The 16,143-nt window shown below is 47.7% G+C and overlaps 2 protein-coding genes and 1 long non-coding RNA gene across 6 annotated transcripts in view; 1 reads left to right on the forward strand and 2 right to left on the reverse strand.

The window, feature by feature from the left end:
* Positions 1–1,092: 1,092 nt before the first annotated feature.
* LOC142939227 (nucleus accumbens-associated protein 2-like) lies at positions 1,093–9,812 on the reverse strand. The gene is made up of 8 exons (XM_076082476.1): positions 9,678–9,812; positions 7,283–7,845; positions 5,256–5,485; positions 4,512–4,771; positions 4,234–4,410; positions 4,032–4,137; positions 2,247–2,344; positions 1,093–2,086 (listed from the first exon to the last, which is right to left on the reverse strand). Exons 2-8 carry the CDS (start codon positions 7,712–7,714, stop codon positions 1,497–1,499), a joined length of 1,893 nt encoding a protein of 630 aa, XP_075938591.1. The 5' UTR covers positions 7,715–7,845; positions 9,678–9,812; the 3' UTR covers positions 1,093–1,496.
* A 555-nt stretch (positions 9,813–10,367) lies between these two features.
* Positions 10,368–16,143, forward strand: part of LOC142939228 (uncharacterized) — a 15,943-nt gene continuing 10,167 nt past the window's right edge. For both annotated transcript variants that reach the window (XR_012949938.1, XR_012949939.1), the window contains exons 1-2: positions 10,368–10,499; positions 10,730–10,771. This is a non-coding gene — a long non-coding RNA (uncharacterized LOC142939228). The remainder of the gene's footprint in view (positions 10,500–10,729; positions 10,772–16,143) is intronic.
* qsox2 (quiescin Q6 sulfhydryl oxidase 2) overlaps positions 13,083–16,143 on the reverse strand; it is a 19,166-nt gene continuing 16,105 nt past the window's right edge. For all 3 annotated transcript variants that reach the window (XM_076082471.1, XM_076082472.1, XM_076082473.1), the window contains one exon: positions 13,083–16,143. This exon is cut by the window's right edge and continues 342 nt beyond it. In XM_076082471.1, coding sequence (XP_075938586.1) covers positions 15,944–16,143 — 200 coding nt within the window. In that variant the 3' untranslated portion in view covers positions 13,083–15,943.

Consider the following 16,143-nt stretch of genomic DNA (forward strand, 5'->3'; position numbering starts at 1 on the left):
TTTGATTTAATTCATTACACTATATTGATCCCGTTAAGGGGGAAATTTGTCTCTGCATTTGACCCATCCCTGTATATAGGGAGCAGTGGGCTGCCAATGACAGGCGCCCGGGGACCGTTAGGGGTTCAGTGTCTTGCTCAGGGGCACTTCGACATGTGACACGTCCCAGCCAAGGGATGGCTTAGTGTCCAGAGATAAGGGAGTTACTCCTTGTCGTTAAATATGCAGAATACAACCAACTAAATGACGATCAGTGGCTGCTAGACTTGGCATTTTTAACCGATCTGACTTAATTTAGAGCAAAAACCGTGGTCAATAGGATCAGCTCAGTTAATGCTTTCAAACGAAAAATGCAACATCTGTCCTCAAAGCTGCAGCGCCATGATTTGGGGAACTTGCAAAACCTCGCGTCAGAGCTGGAGACGGAAGGCGTGTTCGCAACTTGACAGTGTGCTACACAGAGCAGACTGACAAGTGTCTGTCAGAGTTTGACAAACGCTTTCAAGACTTTGCTTTACTCAAGGTTGATTCACTTGCATCAAAAATGCCAACACTGTTTCACCTGAACTCGTCTGCAGTGGAGGATGAGATTCTGACACTACAGGCTGACGTTCAGCTGAAGTCCAGGGCTTATGGACAGGAGGAAGATACCCAACCATGAGGAGATGCGCTACATTCTTCACTGCATTATTCGGCTCTACTTATTTATGTGAAGAATATTAAGTCCAAACACCGTTCCACCATGACCGATGATCATTTAGAAGTCTGCTTGAAGCTGGCTACTGTCCGGACTGCAGGCCTGTTGGTTCCATTCAGTGCAAGTCATCAGAAGGTAATGACCAGAAATGTACGGAATTGGATTGTGCCATAAGGGTTCAGCAGTTATGCAAGGTACGCCAACATATATTGTAAATATAAAGTATACTCAGTGTATGTATATATAGATATTTAGCATTTTTAATGTAGGTAGATCATTCTGACTTGGTCATTTTAAACGTATCTCGCCCTCCCTGTCTCACACACTTTGAAATGTTTCTCTTCAGATCAAACAGAAAACACAGAAACATCAGTCTGATTATCAAGAAGCTTTATTGTCTTTATCAGAGTGAATATCTTCTTCATCATCATCATCATCCTGTTGCTATGGTTCTGTGTGCTGGACTGCAGGAGGCTGTTAACATGCAGTAGACTCAAGCAGACAGACAGACATGAGGACAGACAGACAGACAGACAGACAGACAGACAGAGGTAGGTCAGACAAAAAGGAAGACAAACGGGTGGCAGAGAGGTAGACAGGTGGACAGGTAGTGAGGTAGGGGAACAGACAGACAGGAGGACTGTCTGTCTCAGGTAGTTACGGACAGACAGGTGGGGGACAGGTAGAGACAGACAGATAGACAGGAGGACTGTCTGTCTCAAGTAGTAACAGACAGACAGGTGGGGGACAGGTAGCTATTGTGTTATTTACATACAGGTAGGCAGACACTATAGAAAGCTTATTGGCTGTCTTCCAGAGGCTCCGCCCCCCTCTCTTCTGTGTCGGCCAATACCCTGTGAGGAGGGGCGGGCTCTGCAGGCTGAGGGGAGGGGTGGGAGGAGGAGGAAGAGGAAGAGAGGGGGAGGTCTGGAGGTTCAGTCTGTAGCCTCCCTCCTCCGTCTGCCTCGCCGCCCATCAGCACCTCCTCCACCTGACCCCCCCCACCTGTTCCACCTCCTCCCACACGAGACCCGGCGAACTGCAGGTGAGGCAGGAGGGCGGGGGTGGCCAGGGGGGCCTCCTTCTCTCTCTCCCCCGCCGCCTCACTCTCCCGGTACAGCGGCGCCTCCAGGCCGAGGTAGGAGGCGCTGAGCTGCCGCAGGTCCAGTTCGAAGGGGCTGCTGCTGGGCTGCACCACCGCTTCTCCTCCTCCTCCTCCTCCCCTCTTAGCCTTGCGGGGGTGGGAGGAGGTGGGGAGGCTGTCGGGGAGGAGAGACTGGATCTTGGGGAGCCAACGTTTGCGGACTCTTCGGGCGTTGGTGCACATGTCGGCCGCAATGACGTTCATCTCACTCTCCTTAAAGTTAGGAGCAAAGTTCTGACAGTAGACTGAGGAGGAGGAGGAGGAGGAGGAGGAAGAAGAGGAAGAGGAAGAAGAGGAGGAGGAGGAGTGGTGAAATCTCTCAATAGTTCCAAAATACAGTAAAAAGACATAAATCCATGAGTCAGACGGTCTGTGTGTGTGTGTGTGTGTGTGTATATGTCTTACGTTTGACAGTGTTTAACACCCGGTTGTCCAGAGGTTTTCTGCTCGGATCATTGGTGGAGGAGCGGATCCCTGTCCCACAGCTATTGGCCAGAGTGTTTCTATGGAAACCATAACAACCTAATCAGCACCTATACTGAGCTTTAGATCCCCCCTCCCTCACAGAGCAGTTATGTAAAACAGCAGCAGGATGTAAAGGACGCTGCTGACTGTCAGAATGTTCTGGAATATTTCACACAGCCTGATGTCACATGACGTCTGATGACCTCAGACTATCTGCGTGCGGGAAACGATTGATTATGAATCTTCCATCCATCCATTTTCCACCGCTTATCCGGGGTCGGGTCGCGGTGGCAGCAGGGCAAGCAGGCCGACCCAGACCTCCCTCTCACCGGCAACATGTTCCAGCTCATTCTGGGGGATCCCGAGGCGTTCCCAGGCCAGCTGGGAGATGTAATCTCTCCAGCGTGTTCTGGGTCTTCCCCGGGGTCTCTTCCCAGTTAGACGTGCCTGGAAAACCTCCAGTGGGAGGCGTCCAGGAGGCATCCTAATTAGATGCCCGAACCACCTCAGCTGACTCCTTTCGACGCGAAGGAGTAGCGGCTCGACTCCAAGCTCCCTCCTGATGACCGAGCTCCTTACCCTATCTCTAAGGCTGAGCCCGGCCACCCTACGGAGGAAACTCATTTCGGCCGCTTGTAGCCGCGACCTTGTCCTTTCGGTCACGACCCAGAGTTCGTGACCATAGGTGAGGGTAGGAACGTAGACCGAGTGGTAAATTGAGAGCTTTGCCTTCCGGCTCAGCTCCCTCTTCCCCAAGACGGTCCGGTGCAGCGCCTGCTTTACTGCTGCAGCTGCACCGATCCGTCTGTCGATCTCCCGCTCCATCTTATCCTCACTCGTGAACAAGACCCCGAGATACTTGAACTCCTTCGCTTGAGGTAGGCACTCCGTCCCCACCTGGAGGGAGCAATCCACCGGTTTCCGGCAGAGCACCATGGCCTCAGATTTGGAGGTGCTAACTCTCATCCCCGCCGCTTCACACTCGGCTGCAAACCGTCCCAGTGAATGCTGGAGGTCACGATCCGAGGAGGCTAACAGGACCACATCATCTGCAAATAGCAGAGAGGCGATCCCGAGACCCCCGAAACTGACGTTCTCCGCCCCCAGGCTGCGCCTAGATATCCTGTCCATGAAAATCACGAACAGGACCGGTGACAAAGGGCAGCCCTGGCGGAGGCCAACACCCACCGGGAACGTGTCTGACTTATTGCCGAGAATGCGGACACAGCTCCTACTGCAGTCGTACAGAGACCGGATCGCCCGTTGTAACGGGTCCGGCACCCCATACTCCCGCAGCACCCCCCACAAGATCCCCCGAGGGACCCGGTCTTCATTTTGAAAAAAGTTCTCTATGTTGGTGGAGGTAATATGAGTCACTGCCCATAACATGCTGATCTATCCAACAGTAACTTGCTCTACCGGTCTCTAAACTAGGACCAGGGTCATGGGTGGACTTCCATGGGACCAGGATACTGGGTGGACCTCGGCGCGACCAGGATACTGGGTGGACCTCGGCGTGACCAGGATCCTGAGTTGACGTCCATGCGACCAGGGTACTGGGCGGACCTCCGCGCGACCAGGGTACTGGGCGGACCTCCATGCGATTCCTGAGCTAGCAGTTTACCCCTGCTCCCAGTCTTTATGCTAAGCTAGGCTAACCACATCCAGGATCACTCTCTCTTAACTCATCGAGATGAAAACAGCGTTTACAAGTTTTTAGCTCACCTGTCGAAGAACGTAGCCAGCAGTCTCCTGAGCAGAACCTTGTGTTTGACTCCAGCACACAGGTGACAGTTCATCAGCTGACCTCGCGTCATGAACACACCTGAACCTACACACACACACACACACACTGACATCAGTCTATTTTCACTTTTAAAATGTAACGCTCTACATCTACAGCTGGACAGGTGTTCTGATGTCCTACCTGCCACCAGCTCCACCTTTTCTCCCGGGTCTCCCTCAGTGTAGAGCGACGGGTGGCAGCGATACCCGATCTGACTGATCAGACTGGCCGGGAGCGCCATGTTGTCCCGACCAACCAGCACGCAGGGCCGACGCTCGTTAGCCAATGGGAGGGACAGCATCTCTATCTTCTCTTGGACTGGACCAATGAGAAACGGAGAGAAGGGGTGTTTATAAATGTAGTTCCTTCTTATTGGACAGGAGCAAAAATAGATGGGATCGTACCATCATGTAACTTACTGTAGGGGTTTCCGGGATGTCCGTAGATGTGTTGGTAGAGTCCAGACTGGACGGTGTTCCCGTAGTAATCCTCCTCTAGCTCCTCCTCTGTGGGGGGGTGAGAGGGAGGGGAGTCCGTGGGGAGGCTAGAGCCTCCTGGACTGGAGCGCCCCCCATTCGCCAGCAAGTAGGACTGCAGCCCCGGAACCAGACCTCCACCTGCACCTAGGTAACACAGAGCACTGCTCCTGGTGGCCTGGAGGTCCCCAGAAACGTCCATTCTGAAGACAGAACAACAGGGACAAGATAGACCAACAAGGACAAGATAGACCGACAGGGACAAGATAGACCGACAGGGACAAGACACGACGATAGGGACAAGACACGACGACAGGGACAAGACACGACAGGGACAAGATACGACGACAGGGACAAGACACGACGACAGGGACAAGACACGACGACAGGGACAAGACACGACGACAGGGGCAAGACACGACGACAGGGGCAAGACACGACGACAGGGACAAGACAGTACGACAGGGACAAGATAGAACAACAGGGACAAGATAGACCAACAAAGACAGACCAGGAGGAGACAATCATACCAAAAGCAAGGCGCATGTAAAGAACATGTAGGGAGCATGGACGGTTCTGTACGGTGCATGTATGGTGATTTACGGTTCTGTATGGTTCTGTACAGTGCTGTATGGTTCTGTACAGTTCTCTACAGTTCTGTACGGTTCTGTGTATATTTCTACCCACCTGGCCTCCTCTCCTCCTCCTACTCTTCTGGCTCCTCCTCCTCTGGCTCCTCCTCCGTTCTCCTCAGCAGGAGGAGTGTCGGCTCTCTCCTGTTTGATCCTGCTGACGGCCAGCAGCAGCTCCTCTGGGCTCAGGACCGGCTGGTCCGGACTGGACTCCTGCAGGTGGGGGTCGCCGTGCTGCTCGACCATCGGGGCGTCAAAGCCCCCGAGCTCGTCTGCTGAGGTCGTCTGTAATACATCAATGTGTTGACATAAAGTAAAAAAAGTAAACAGCTCATAAAGATGACTGGCACTTCGCGAGGAATCAAAACACCAGACATCTGTAGTTGGGGTGTGGTCAGAGAAAGTTTCGACCAATCAGCAGCCTCAGTTTTAAAGTGCATTGAGCTGCAGTTCCTCTAATGTCCACTAGATGCTGCTGAGTCTGAGGGGGAGGAGCCTTAAAACCTGGAGGTCTTCAATCGATTCAACGTTCTTGTTCCTTTAATTAAGCAGAATTAAATATTTATCCATATAGTTGATATGTGGTCTACCTGGATTGTGGTCTATGTAGTCTACCTGGAATGTGGTCTATGTAGTCTACCTGGATTGTGGTCTATATGTGATCTACCTGGATTGTGGCCTATATGTGATCTACTTGGATTGAGGCCTATGCGGTCTACCTGGATTGTAGTCTATATGTAGTTTATATGTGGTCTACCTGGGTTGTGGTCTATCTGGATTGTGGTATATTTGTGGTCTACCTGGATTGTGGTCTATATGTAGTTTATATGTGGTCTACCTGGATGGTGGTCTATATTTAGTCTACCTGGATTGTGGTCTATATGTGGTCTACCTGGGTTGTGGTCTACCTGGATTGTGGTCTATATTTAGTCTACCTGGATTGTGGTCTATATTTAGTCTATATGTGGTCTACCTGGGTTGTGGTCTACCTGGATTGTGGTATATTTGTGGTCTACCTGGATTGTGGTCTATATGTGGTCTATATGTAGTCTATATGTGGTCTACCTGGGTTGTGGTCTATATTTAGTCTACCTGGATTGTGGTCTATATGTAGTCTACCTGGATTGTGGTCTATATGCAGTCTATATGTGGTCTACCTGGGTTGTGGTCTATATTTAGTCTACCTGGATTGTGGTATATATGTAGTCTATATGTGGTCTACCTGGATTGTGGTCTATATTTAGTCAACCTGGATTGTGGTCTATATGTTGTCTACCTGGATTGTGTTCTGTATGTGGTCTACCTGGATTGTAGTCCATATGTAGTCTACCTGGATTGTGTCTATATGTGGTCTACCTGGATTGTGGTCTATATGTAGTCTATATGTGGTCTACCTGGATTGTAGTCTATATGTGGTCTACCTGGATTGTGGTCTATATGTGGTCTAACTGGATTGTGGTCTATATGTAGTCCATATGTAGTCTACCTGGATTGTGTCTATATGTGGTCTACCTGGATTGTGGCCTATATGATCTACCTGGATTATGTTCGATATGTAGTCTATATGTGGTCTACCTGGATTGTGGTCTATATGTGGTCTACCTGGATTGTGGTCTATATGTAGTCTATATGTAGTCTACCTGGATTGTAGTCCATATGTAGTCTACCTGGATTGTGGGCTATATGTAGTCTATATGTGGTCTACCTGGATTGTGGTCTATATGTGGTCTACCTGGATTATGGCCTATGTAGTCTACCTGGATTGTAGTCCATATGTAGTCTACCTGGATTGTGTCTATATGTGGTCTACCTGGATTGTGGCCTATATGATCTACCTGGATTATGTTCTATATGTAGTCTATATGTGGTCTACCTGGATTGTGGTCTATATGTGGTCTACCTGGATTGTGGTCTATATGTGGTCTACCTGGATTGTGGCCTATGTAGTCTACCTGGATTGTAGTCCATATGTAGTCTACCTGGATTGTGGTCTACATGTAGTCTACCTGGATTGTAGTCTATATGTAGTCTACATGTGTCTCGGTCTGGGTACAGGTCTCTGTGGGTGTGGCCAAACTCCACCTGTGAGTCACAGCAGAGAGGCGAGGAGGATGAGGAGGCCTTCATCATCATGAGCTCCATGCCCCGCTCCACGATGTTCTGGATCTGCAGGTACCCGGCGGTGTACATGAGGACCAGCTGCTCGCTGGCGGCCATGCTGAGGCGCCCCGTGTAGCAGAACGACAGGATCTGCTGGAAGCACGTCGGCGTCACCGAGGACGGCAGCTCGAACACCGCCGGGGGGGACGAGGACGAGGAGTCTGCCGCCGAGCTGAACAGGTCTCTGAAGTACAGCGAGGAGGCGGCGAGGACGGCCCGGTGAGCCTTGAAGGCCTGACCCTGAACCAGGACGGACACGTCGCAGTAGTGACCCAGCAACCGCTGCTCGTTCAGGTTCCCCAGCACGCTGTTGCCGAAGTCCGGAATCTCCACCTGCAGCAGCCCCTCCGACATGGTGGACGGGTCCGAAGGAGGAGCTGGTCAGGGCTGGCAGAGGGGGGGCAGGTGCTCAGGTCGCAGGTGTTGAGATGGACAGGTTGAGATTGTAGACCATCAAGACGGAGCTCAGCTCAGCACAGAGACACCTAGAACATACATATACAGTATATATATATATAACTTTAAGTCACCATATAAAGAAAACAACAAAAATCCCATAATTTTTTTAGCACTAAATAAAAATTACTCGACATGTTTTCAGTATGAATCTGTAACATTCTCTCGTTTCTGTCTGTAAATAATGAATTATTATCTTCTGAATTCTGCTTAAATTCTGCCAAATGACAGAATGAAAACATCAGATCGTCCTTCACTTCAACAAACATGGAGGGAGTCTCATGTATGACTCATCAAACAGAGTCAGCATGACATCACTTCACTTCATCCTTTAGATCACTTTTATCTCATGACGTCTGGTTCTTTATCTCCAGCTGAAAACTGAAAGTCAAAAGTCTCCGTCCTGATTGCTTCACAACTTGACACTAAATCCACCACAGACCACAAGACTACAAGTCCACAAGACCACCTACAGAGCAGCTTAATGTTTCTATCATGGACATTTTCAAGAGCTCTGACGTTACATACGTTACATTATTTGAATTAATAATTAGATAATGAGTTGACTTCCTGACCAGAATACAAAGTCAGCTTTCACTCCGAAGGACCGGAAGACTTGTAGCAACGGCACTGGTACCCCCCGAGGAAACCTGGAAATATAAGTAACATGATAAAGCACCTCATCAAACACGGAGGAAACTCAAAAGACAACCTCCGGTTCTTTAAAGTGAAGTCAAAGCTTCGTGTGTTAAAGCTGCATTCTCTCTACTGTCCATCAGGGGGCGACTCCTCTGGTTGTATAGAACGCTACAACACTTCAACGCTACAACGCTTCAACGCTCACTTCAACGCTACAACACTACAACACTACAACGCTTCAACGCTACAACACTACAACGCTTAAACACTACAACACTACAACACTTCAACGCTACAACACTACAATGCTTCAACACTACAACGCTTCAACACTACAACGCTTAAACACTACACCGCTTCAACACTACAACGCTACAACACTACAACGCTTCAACACTACAACGCTTAAACACGACAACACTTCAACACTACAACGCTTCAACACTACAACGCTTCAACGCTACACCGCTACAATGCTACACGCTTCAACGCTTCAACGCTACACGCTTCAACGCTTCAATGCTACAACACTTCAACACTACAACAACTCTAAACTGGGACAGACAGTTTGACAGTTAAACCACTGGGGTTAACTGTCAAACTGTCTTTAATGTAGTTAAGTCTTCCACACACACACATACACACACACACACACACACACTGTATTATCACTATATATTAGACATCATCATCTAGTACAGTACAGCAGTAGACCAGTAAAGACCAGTAGAGTCCAGAACAGTAGAGCCCATTAGAGTCCAGTACAGTTAAGTCCAGTAGAGTCCAGAACAGTAGAGTCCAGTAAAGTCCAGTAGAGTCCAGTACAGTAAAGTCCATTAGAGTCCAGTACAGTTAAGTCAAGTAAAGTCCAGTCGAGTCCAGTACAGTTAAATCAAGTAAAGTCCAGTAGAGTCCAGTACAGTTAAGTCCAGTAAAGTCCGGTAGAGTCCAGAACAGTAAAGTCCAGTAGAGTCCAGAACAGTAGAGTCCAGTAGAGTCCAGTACAGTTAAGTCCAGTAAAGTCCGGTAGAGTCCAGTACAGTACAGTCCGGTAAAGTCCAGGTCCGTTCAGCATTATTGTTGTTTACAGTGCAGCAGACAGTCGGACAGACAGTCGGACAGACAGGTAGATACAGAGACAGACAGAGACAGTTTCAGACATAGACAGACAGACAGTACAGAGACAGGAGGATGGATGTCAGACAGACAGACAGGTCTTCACCTCCTCACTGCTCCTCTTCCTCCTCAGCTTCTCCTCCATGCAGCAGGACGGCTGGGAGAGGTTTTCTTCTTCTCCTCCGCTCACTCAACGCATCGTCTGGTGTGACACAGGGGGGGGGGGGGTAGAGACACAGCAGACAGCCGAGGAGGAGGAGGAAGAGGAGGAGTCATCTGAGGACAGAGAGCGAGCTAATGCGGCTAACTGCCCTGCAGAGGACGAGAGAGAGAGAGAGAGAGAGAGAGAGAGAGACATGCATCATCTGCTGCTATAGACACACTGCAAGGTTGAATATTAATATTATGTGGGTGTGTATGTGGGTGTGTGGGTGTGTGTGTAGGTATGTGTAGATGTGTGTGTGTGGCATGACTTGGCCAAATGCACAGCTCTGCATTGCAGTGCCGAGGCTGAGTTGGCATGCCGAGTACATAGTGTGCATACTGCGACTGTGTGCCAGGCTGAGTGAGAGACACACACACACACACACACACACACACACACACACACACACACACACACAGCTTTTTGCAGCCTCAGCTTCCATCATCACATACAGTTGAGAATAGTTTCTAACAGGAGAGACAGACAGACTCTATGATTGTCTGTTCAGAGACAGACAGGTTTTGGGTATTTAAAGTCCCATCCAATATTAAGAGAGAGAGAGGGGGGGGGGGGGGGGGGGGGGTTGAGGCTAAATAAGGACCAGTACAGTAGAAGAGCAGCCAGCTGTGTGTGTGTGTGTGTGTGTGTGTGATGTCAGGACTTCTTGTCAGTCTGCAGACCTCCGTCACCTGCACCTGGTCTCAACAAGTCACCTGATCACAGGTAAATGCTCTCATTACCTCCAGAGCTCATTATGCAAATGAGTTGGGAGGGTCTGAAGAAAACATGTCTGTCTGTCAGGGATGAAATAATTAAAGGATGATGAATCAATATCATTTAATTGAATCATCTAGAAGTCAATAAACTGAACTCAGAACTTTGTTTCAATATGTCCTTTGATTATTATCATTAACTTTATTCATATTATCATTATTGTCAATGTTACCTCTCAGAACCTGGGAGAAGCTGGTCCCTGGTTCCAGAAAGCAGAATTTGTGAGTCAATCAGATGTTTTAACTGGTTTGATTCCTGATACAAAGATCAGTCTAAGTCCTTAAGTTACTGTGGTCTGAGGAGGACTTCAGGGACCCTGAGACCTGGTTTATCAGGCCAATAGCTCTTGGTAGAGTCTCTCAAACCAAAGTGGTCTCAGGGGGTCCAGACCAAGAGATATTCACTGACCCTTTATGAATCATCAGAAAAGAGAACCAGAGAAGTGAAACCAAGACCACCTTCTGGAGCCAGACCTGGGAGGGGAGCTCACAGGCGAGCGTCTGGTGGCCGGGCCTTGACACATGGGGATCGGCCGGGCACCGCCTACATGAAGTCACCGCCCTGTGGGGCCCGACACTCGCAGGCATAGGCATTGGGGTCAAGTGCAAAGTGGGCCGGACTGCAGCCAAAGGCAGGGACCTATAGGTGTACTTTTTTTTTTTTCTCTCTCTCTTTCTTTTTCTTCTTCTCTTTTTCTCTTCTATAGGTGTACCGACCCCCGGCATCACAGACTAGCTCTGTGGAACGGCACCTCTCTGGCGGGGGAAGGAACTGGAGCTGATGAGGGAGGTGGAGCTTCTGGAACCAAACTCCTAGAGGGGGTGGACTCTAGCCTTTTCCAGAGATGCCCAGGGTAAGCGACACCGGGCGGTGTGAGGATCCTCACGAGCCCCCGGTTGAGCAACCGCTGTGGTGGAGTTTACCCCGAGGAACGAGAGGGTCGTCTCTATGAGACCGAGAGACTTTTAGAGTAAGTCTCTGAAGGTTGTTTGTGCTCAGAGTACCGAGCTTGCTTGGAGTCTCCTGGAGGGAGGTGATTGGGAGGAACCTGATCTGACCCCAAGTGGTTCTTTGTTGTTGGACTTCTGTGCTACTCATGGATTGATCACAACAAACACCATGTTGGAGCATTGAGCCGTTCATAAGTGGACTTGGTACCAGAACACACAAGGCCAAAGATCTATGATCGACTTTGACGTCGTATCATAAGATCTTTGGCAAAGAACCTTCTGATGGAGGAGGCTGTCACGCTGAAGGAGGCCTTTCAGGATTGGTTGTCCCTGGGTATGCAGATGGGTATTAGTTTGCCAGAAGAGCTGCAGCTACACACCTCTTCAGTGTCTCATGGAGGTCAGGTCCTGTGGAGTGGTGGACTGGGGTGGTGGTTACTGTTTTTAAAAAGGGGGATCAGAGAGTGTGTTGAATTATCAGGGTATCACACTGATCAGCCTCCCCAGGAAAGGTTCTGGAAAGGAGGCTTCGACTGATTGTTGAACCTCAGATCCAGGGGGAGCAATGTGGATTGTGTCCTGGTCCTGGAACAGTGGACCAGGTCTGTTGGAGGGGTCATGGGAGTTTGCTCATCCAGTCTATATGATTGTGGACTTGGAGAAGAACTAGGACCGGGTCTTTACTACGATCCATCAGGTCCTTGTTAAACCAGAGTTAGAGCTGAGTCCAGATACTCTCCATGTTTCCAGGGTCGTCTCTCGTCTCTGATTGTTTGTGATTTCCAGCCGGGGTGGAGGAGAGAGTCCGGTTTGAGGAACTCAGAGTTTGGTCTCTGCTGTTTGCAGATGTGGTGGTTCTGTTGGCTCCTCTAGAACGTGGTCTTCAGCAGCACCGGGTGGTTTGTAATCGGAAGCCTCCAAGTCTGAGTTCATGGTTCTCTGGCCGCGGGGACCTCGATGGAAAACGTCATGAGGTCAAGGAAAGATGTGAAGGAAAGGTCATGAGGAGTTAGGAAAAGACAACCGTGGTGTTCAGAGAATCCGACTCCACTTTCACTAAACTACGTCGTTGTGATGTCTGCCAATGAAACTACAACGAAGGATTACAAAAAGTACAACTACAACAGTTTCCTATGCTAAAGGCGGAAAGGAAGCATTGAAGCACCTTTCCTTAAACATCTAGAGGATTCAAAGAGGACTCATGGAGGACTTCTTCTCTTCTCTCAGTGAGGAACCTTCTTAAGAAAAGAGTCACGTGACCCTGAAGTATTTCAGACATAAGAGCTCATCTCCTTAAACATAGGAAACACTGGAGCATCCTTCACCAAAGGAAAGGAGATAATGCCGTCCCACAATTCCTTGCGGCAGCAACATGTAAAGCAACTGTTCAATAACATAGTTGCTGTTTAATTGTACATTAATGAATTGTTCAGCATTTTGTTTTGTTCTTGTTTTATGTCCTAAGTCCTTGTTACCTTTCCTAAGCTGGAGGACCACAGCAGACCTGGTTTCAGACCTGAAGCTCCAGTCTGGTTTTTTGGGGGGTTTTGAACCAGCAACCTGCAATAAAGTTGAGTCAGTGAGCTGCAAACTTGATTTATTCAGACGGATTATTTACATCTCATTAAAACATCCAATCAGAAGAGTAGAAAGACGGAGGAGGACGGTGCGTTCAGGCGTCAGCAGAGAAAAACAGACATCGAGGTTTCAGCTCCAGAATCAAACATCAGGACAATAAACCTGCACGTCTAAATAATAATCACGATATATTCATTAATAATAAATGAATAATAATTCATACATTATTTAATTAATAAAAAAAACTAAAGAAAATTTAATATTTAAGTGATAAATAGTTCTTATGAAAATATCAATTTCAAAATGGAATTAAAACTTAAAAATATAAATAAAAACGCTCAAAATTAAAACTTGATTCACAAGAAAAGTGTTTTTAATTTAAGCTTTTGGGTTTTTCTGTTTTATATTTAAATTTTTTAAATTTCACTTTATGTTTAAAAAACATAATTTTAACAGTTTAACAGTTTAACATTGCATCACATCCCTCTTTACTCAATGGATCATAAAATATGTTAAAGATGAAACTTCACTTAGTAAAACCTGTGATTTCATGTTTAGTTGAATTTAACGATACACATACACACACACACACACACACAGTCTGTCAGCAGGTTAAACATTTGGCACAAAGTGAACTCAGCAGAACCAGTCTGGTCCAGTCTGTGTAAGAACTGGTCCGCCTTCAACATACACCTGGTCACCTGTTCTGGTCCAGGAGTTCAAAACTGATTCTATAAATACAACAAATCCAGACCAGGTTTCTAAAATCCAAAATATGGCACATCAGTGGTTCTGGTGGACTGTGAGACCAGAGCAGGACTAGTATGAAGGCAAATCACTGTCAAAATCCGAGAGCGCAAATGAGATCCATGCGCACGAAAATCAAACAGCCGCGCACGTATTTTACTTTGACGAGCGCTGTTACGTCACTCCGCCAGCAGAATTCACTCTCGCGAAGCTTAAACCCGCTCGCTCGCGAGTAGTTTTTCTTTGTGACAGTAAGTGGGCGGAGCCAGTCTCCATCGTATCTCTACATCTGATTGGTTACAATCCTGGTCTCTGGATAAACCGGATATCACTCTGACGCAGACGCTCGGGGGAGATCTTCAGATTACAGGTCAGGGGCAAATAATGTACATTTGACTGCACGGGTACTTTTACTTTCTGCACTTAAAGTACATTTAGCTGATAATAACATTGACTAAGGTTTTGAATGCAGGTATTTTACTGGTAGTGGGTTATTGTTTCATCAGTATGATATTAGTACGTTTACTGCAGTGAGGATCTGAATACTTTTTCATCCACTAACTACTTGTCAGTGATTTAACCAGTGGCGGGCTGTGCATTTCATACCTGGGCCTTCACTGTTGTCCTGCAGCTGAAATACCACCTTATAACCACATGATGGCGCCACAGTTATCAGTTTCTAAGGCTGTAACTATGTACGTATTAAATGTACATACCTATGTACGTAACGTTCGGTACAAGACTTACAATACATTTGAATAGTACTAGCCCAGGGGTCGGCAACCTGCGGCTCACGAGCCTCTCTGTTGCGGCTCCCTGAGTCTACATCAGGGGTCCCCAACTGGCGCACCGGATCCGGACCCAGGAACTAAAAACCGATAAATAATTCGGAATTATACATATTGGGCACCGAGTTTATACTTTAACCGGCGCCTCTTATTCAGCCGTTACGGCACTTGTTCGGCGGTGCAGGAAACACACCGACCAATGCGTTGCAAATCACATCACGTGATGCAGCTCAGCCAATCAAATATGAGTATTCTGACAAGTTTCCTGACTCGAGCGAGGTTTACACACACCGTGACACACGGGGCTGAGACGAGGAGAGAGAAAGAAGAGCAGGGAAATTGCGCTGAACGAAGAAGTTATCTCACATGATGTTCTTCAAAAAGAGAAACGTGTTCAGAGAGAATATAATGTATAAGCAAGAATGAACAGAATCTTATTTGTTAATTATTCCCACAGGCAGTTAAATCCTCTACACCTGTCAAGAGCTTTTCCCTGCAGGTGGCTGATCATGATGTTCAGACCCCCGCCCTCTGTAAACTATCAATGGATAAATCCAAAAAAAGAAAAGTCACGGAGGAAAATAGAGAGTTTAACTCTGCGTGGACGTCTTCATTTGCTTTCACTGCCAACGATGCTGACTTACTGTCTGCTTCCACAACAAGCACACAGCATGTGCTGAACAGTGTCACGCTGGAGATGTTTCCTCAGCTGCTGCAGCAAACTCTCCTCTTCATAAGAGCTTGATATTGTTATATCAGGTAAAATTGCAATGAAATGTCAAGAATTGTCTTTATTCTTGTTCTATAATTTCATAAATACAACAAACTATAGTTTTTGTATATATATATATAATATAACTATATATACAACTTTATAAGCTGTGATATCAAATAGCTTTTGCGGCTCCAGACACATTTTATTTGGTGGAAAATAGGACAAAATGTCTCTTTGGATAGAAAAGGTTGCCGACCCCTGGACTAACTACTTGTCAGTGATTTAACAGTTAATATACAAATAGTGGTAACATCATGTGTATTTGATCAGCCTCTACAGTCTGAAAAGTTTATAAAACCTGTCAAATGTAGAACATGCTGAGATGTAGTGGAGTCGTGTTTAGTGGCCGATTGAGAACCACCTCTATCAGAACTAGCGTCTGTGTCAGTGATATCCGGTCTATCCCAAGACCAGGATTGTAACCAATCAGATGTAGAGATACGATGGAGACTGGCTCCGCCCACTTACTGTCACAAAGAAAAACTACTCTACTGATTTTCCTTCATAGACTAGAGTTAAACCGTCCTGGTCCCGGTCAGACCGTCCTGGTCCCGGTCAGACGTGGAGGCGGGAGTGTCTGAGTTTCCACCTCCTGGACCGGACTTTGAAGAAGAAGAAGAGCAGCATGAGGAAGAGGCAGGAGCAGACGTACAGGACCACACACAGACTCATGTCCACGCTGTTGAAACCGAGACCCAGAATCCAAACACCTCCTCCTGTTCCTCCCGTCCCTCCTCCTCCTCCTGTCCCTCCTC

The sequence above is a fragment of the Anarhichas minor genome, unplaced genomic scaffold (assembly GCF_050575085.1).
Source record: "Anarhichas minor isolate MPS153535 unplaced genomic scaffold, ASM5057508v1 ptg000095l, whole genome shotgun sequence".
In the NCBI taxonomy this organism is placed as follows: Eukaryota; Metazoa; Chordata; class Actinopteri; order Perciformes; family Anarhichadidae; genus Anarhichas; species Anarhichas minor.

What these genes read in the sequence shown, in the direction of transcription:
- LOC142939227 (XM_076082476.1), bottom strand. Translation starts at nt 7,714, where the DNA reads ATGTCGGAGGGGCTGCTGCAGGTGGAGATTCCGGACTTCGGCAACAGC. An exon ending in CTCTCTGCTGTGACTCACAG is followed by an intron (nt 5,486 to 7,282) that starts GTGGAGTTTGGC and finishes GATGTATTACAG; the next exon opens with ACGACCTCAGCAGACGAGCT. An exon ending in GGAGGAGGAGAGGAGGCCAG is followed by an intron (nt 4,772 to 5,255) that starts GTGGGTAGAAAT and finishes TTCTGTCTTCAG; the next exon opens with AATGGACGTTTCTGGGGACC.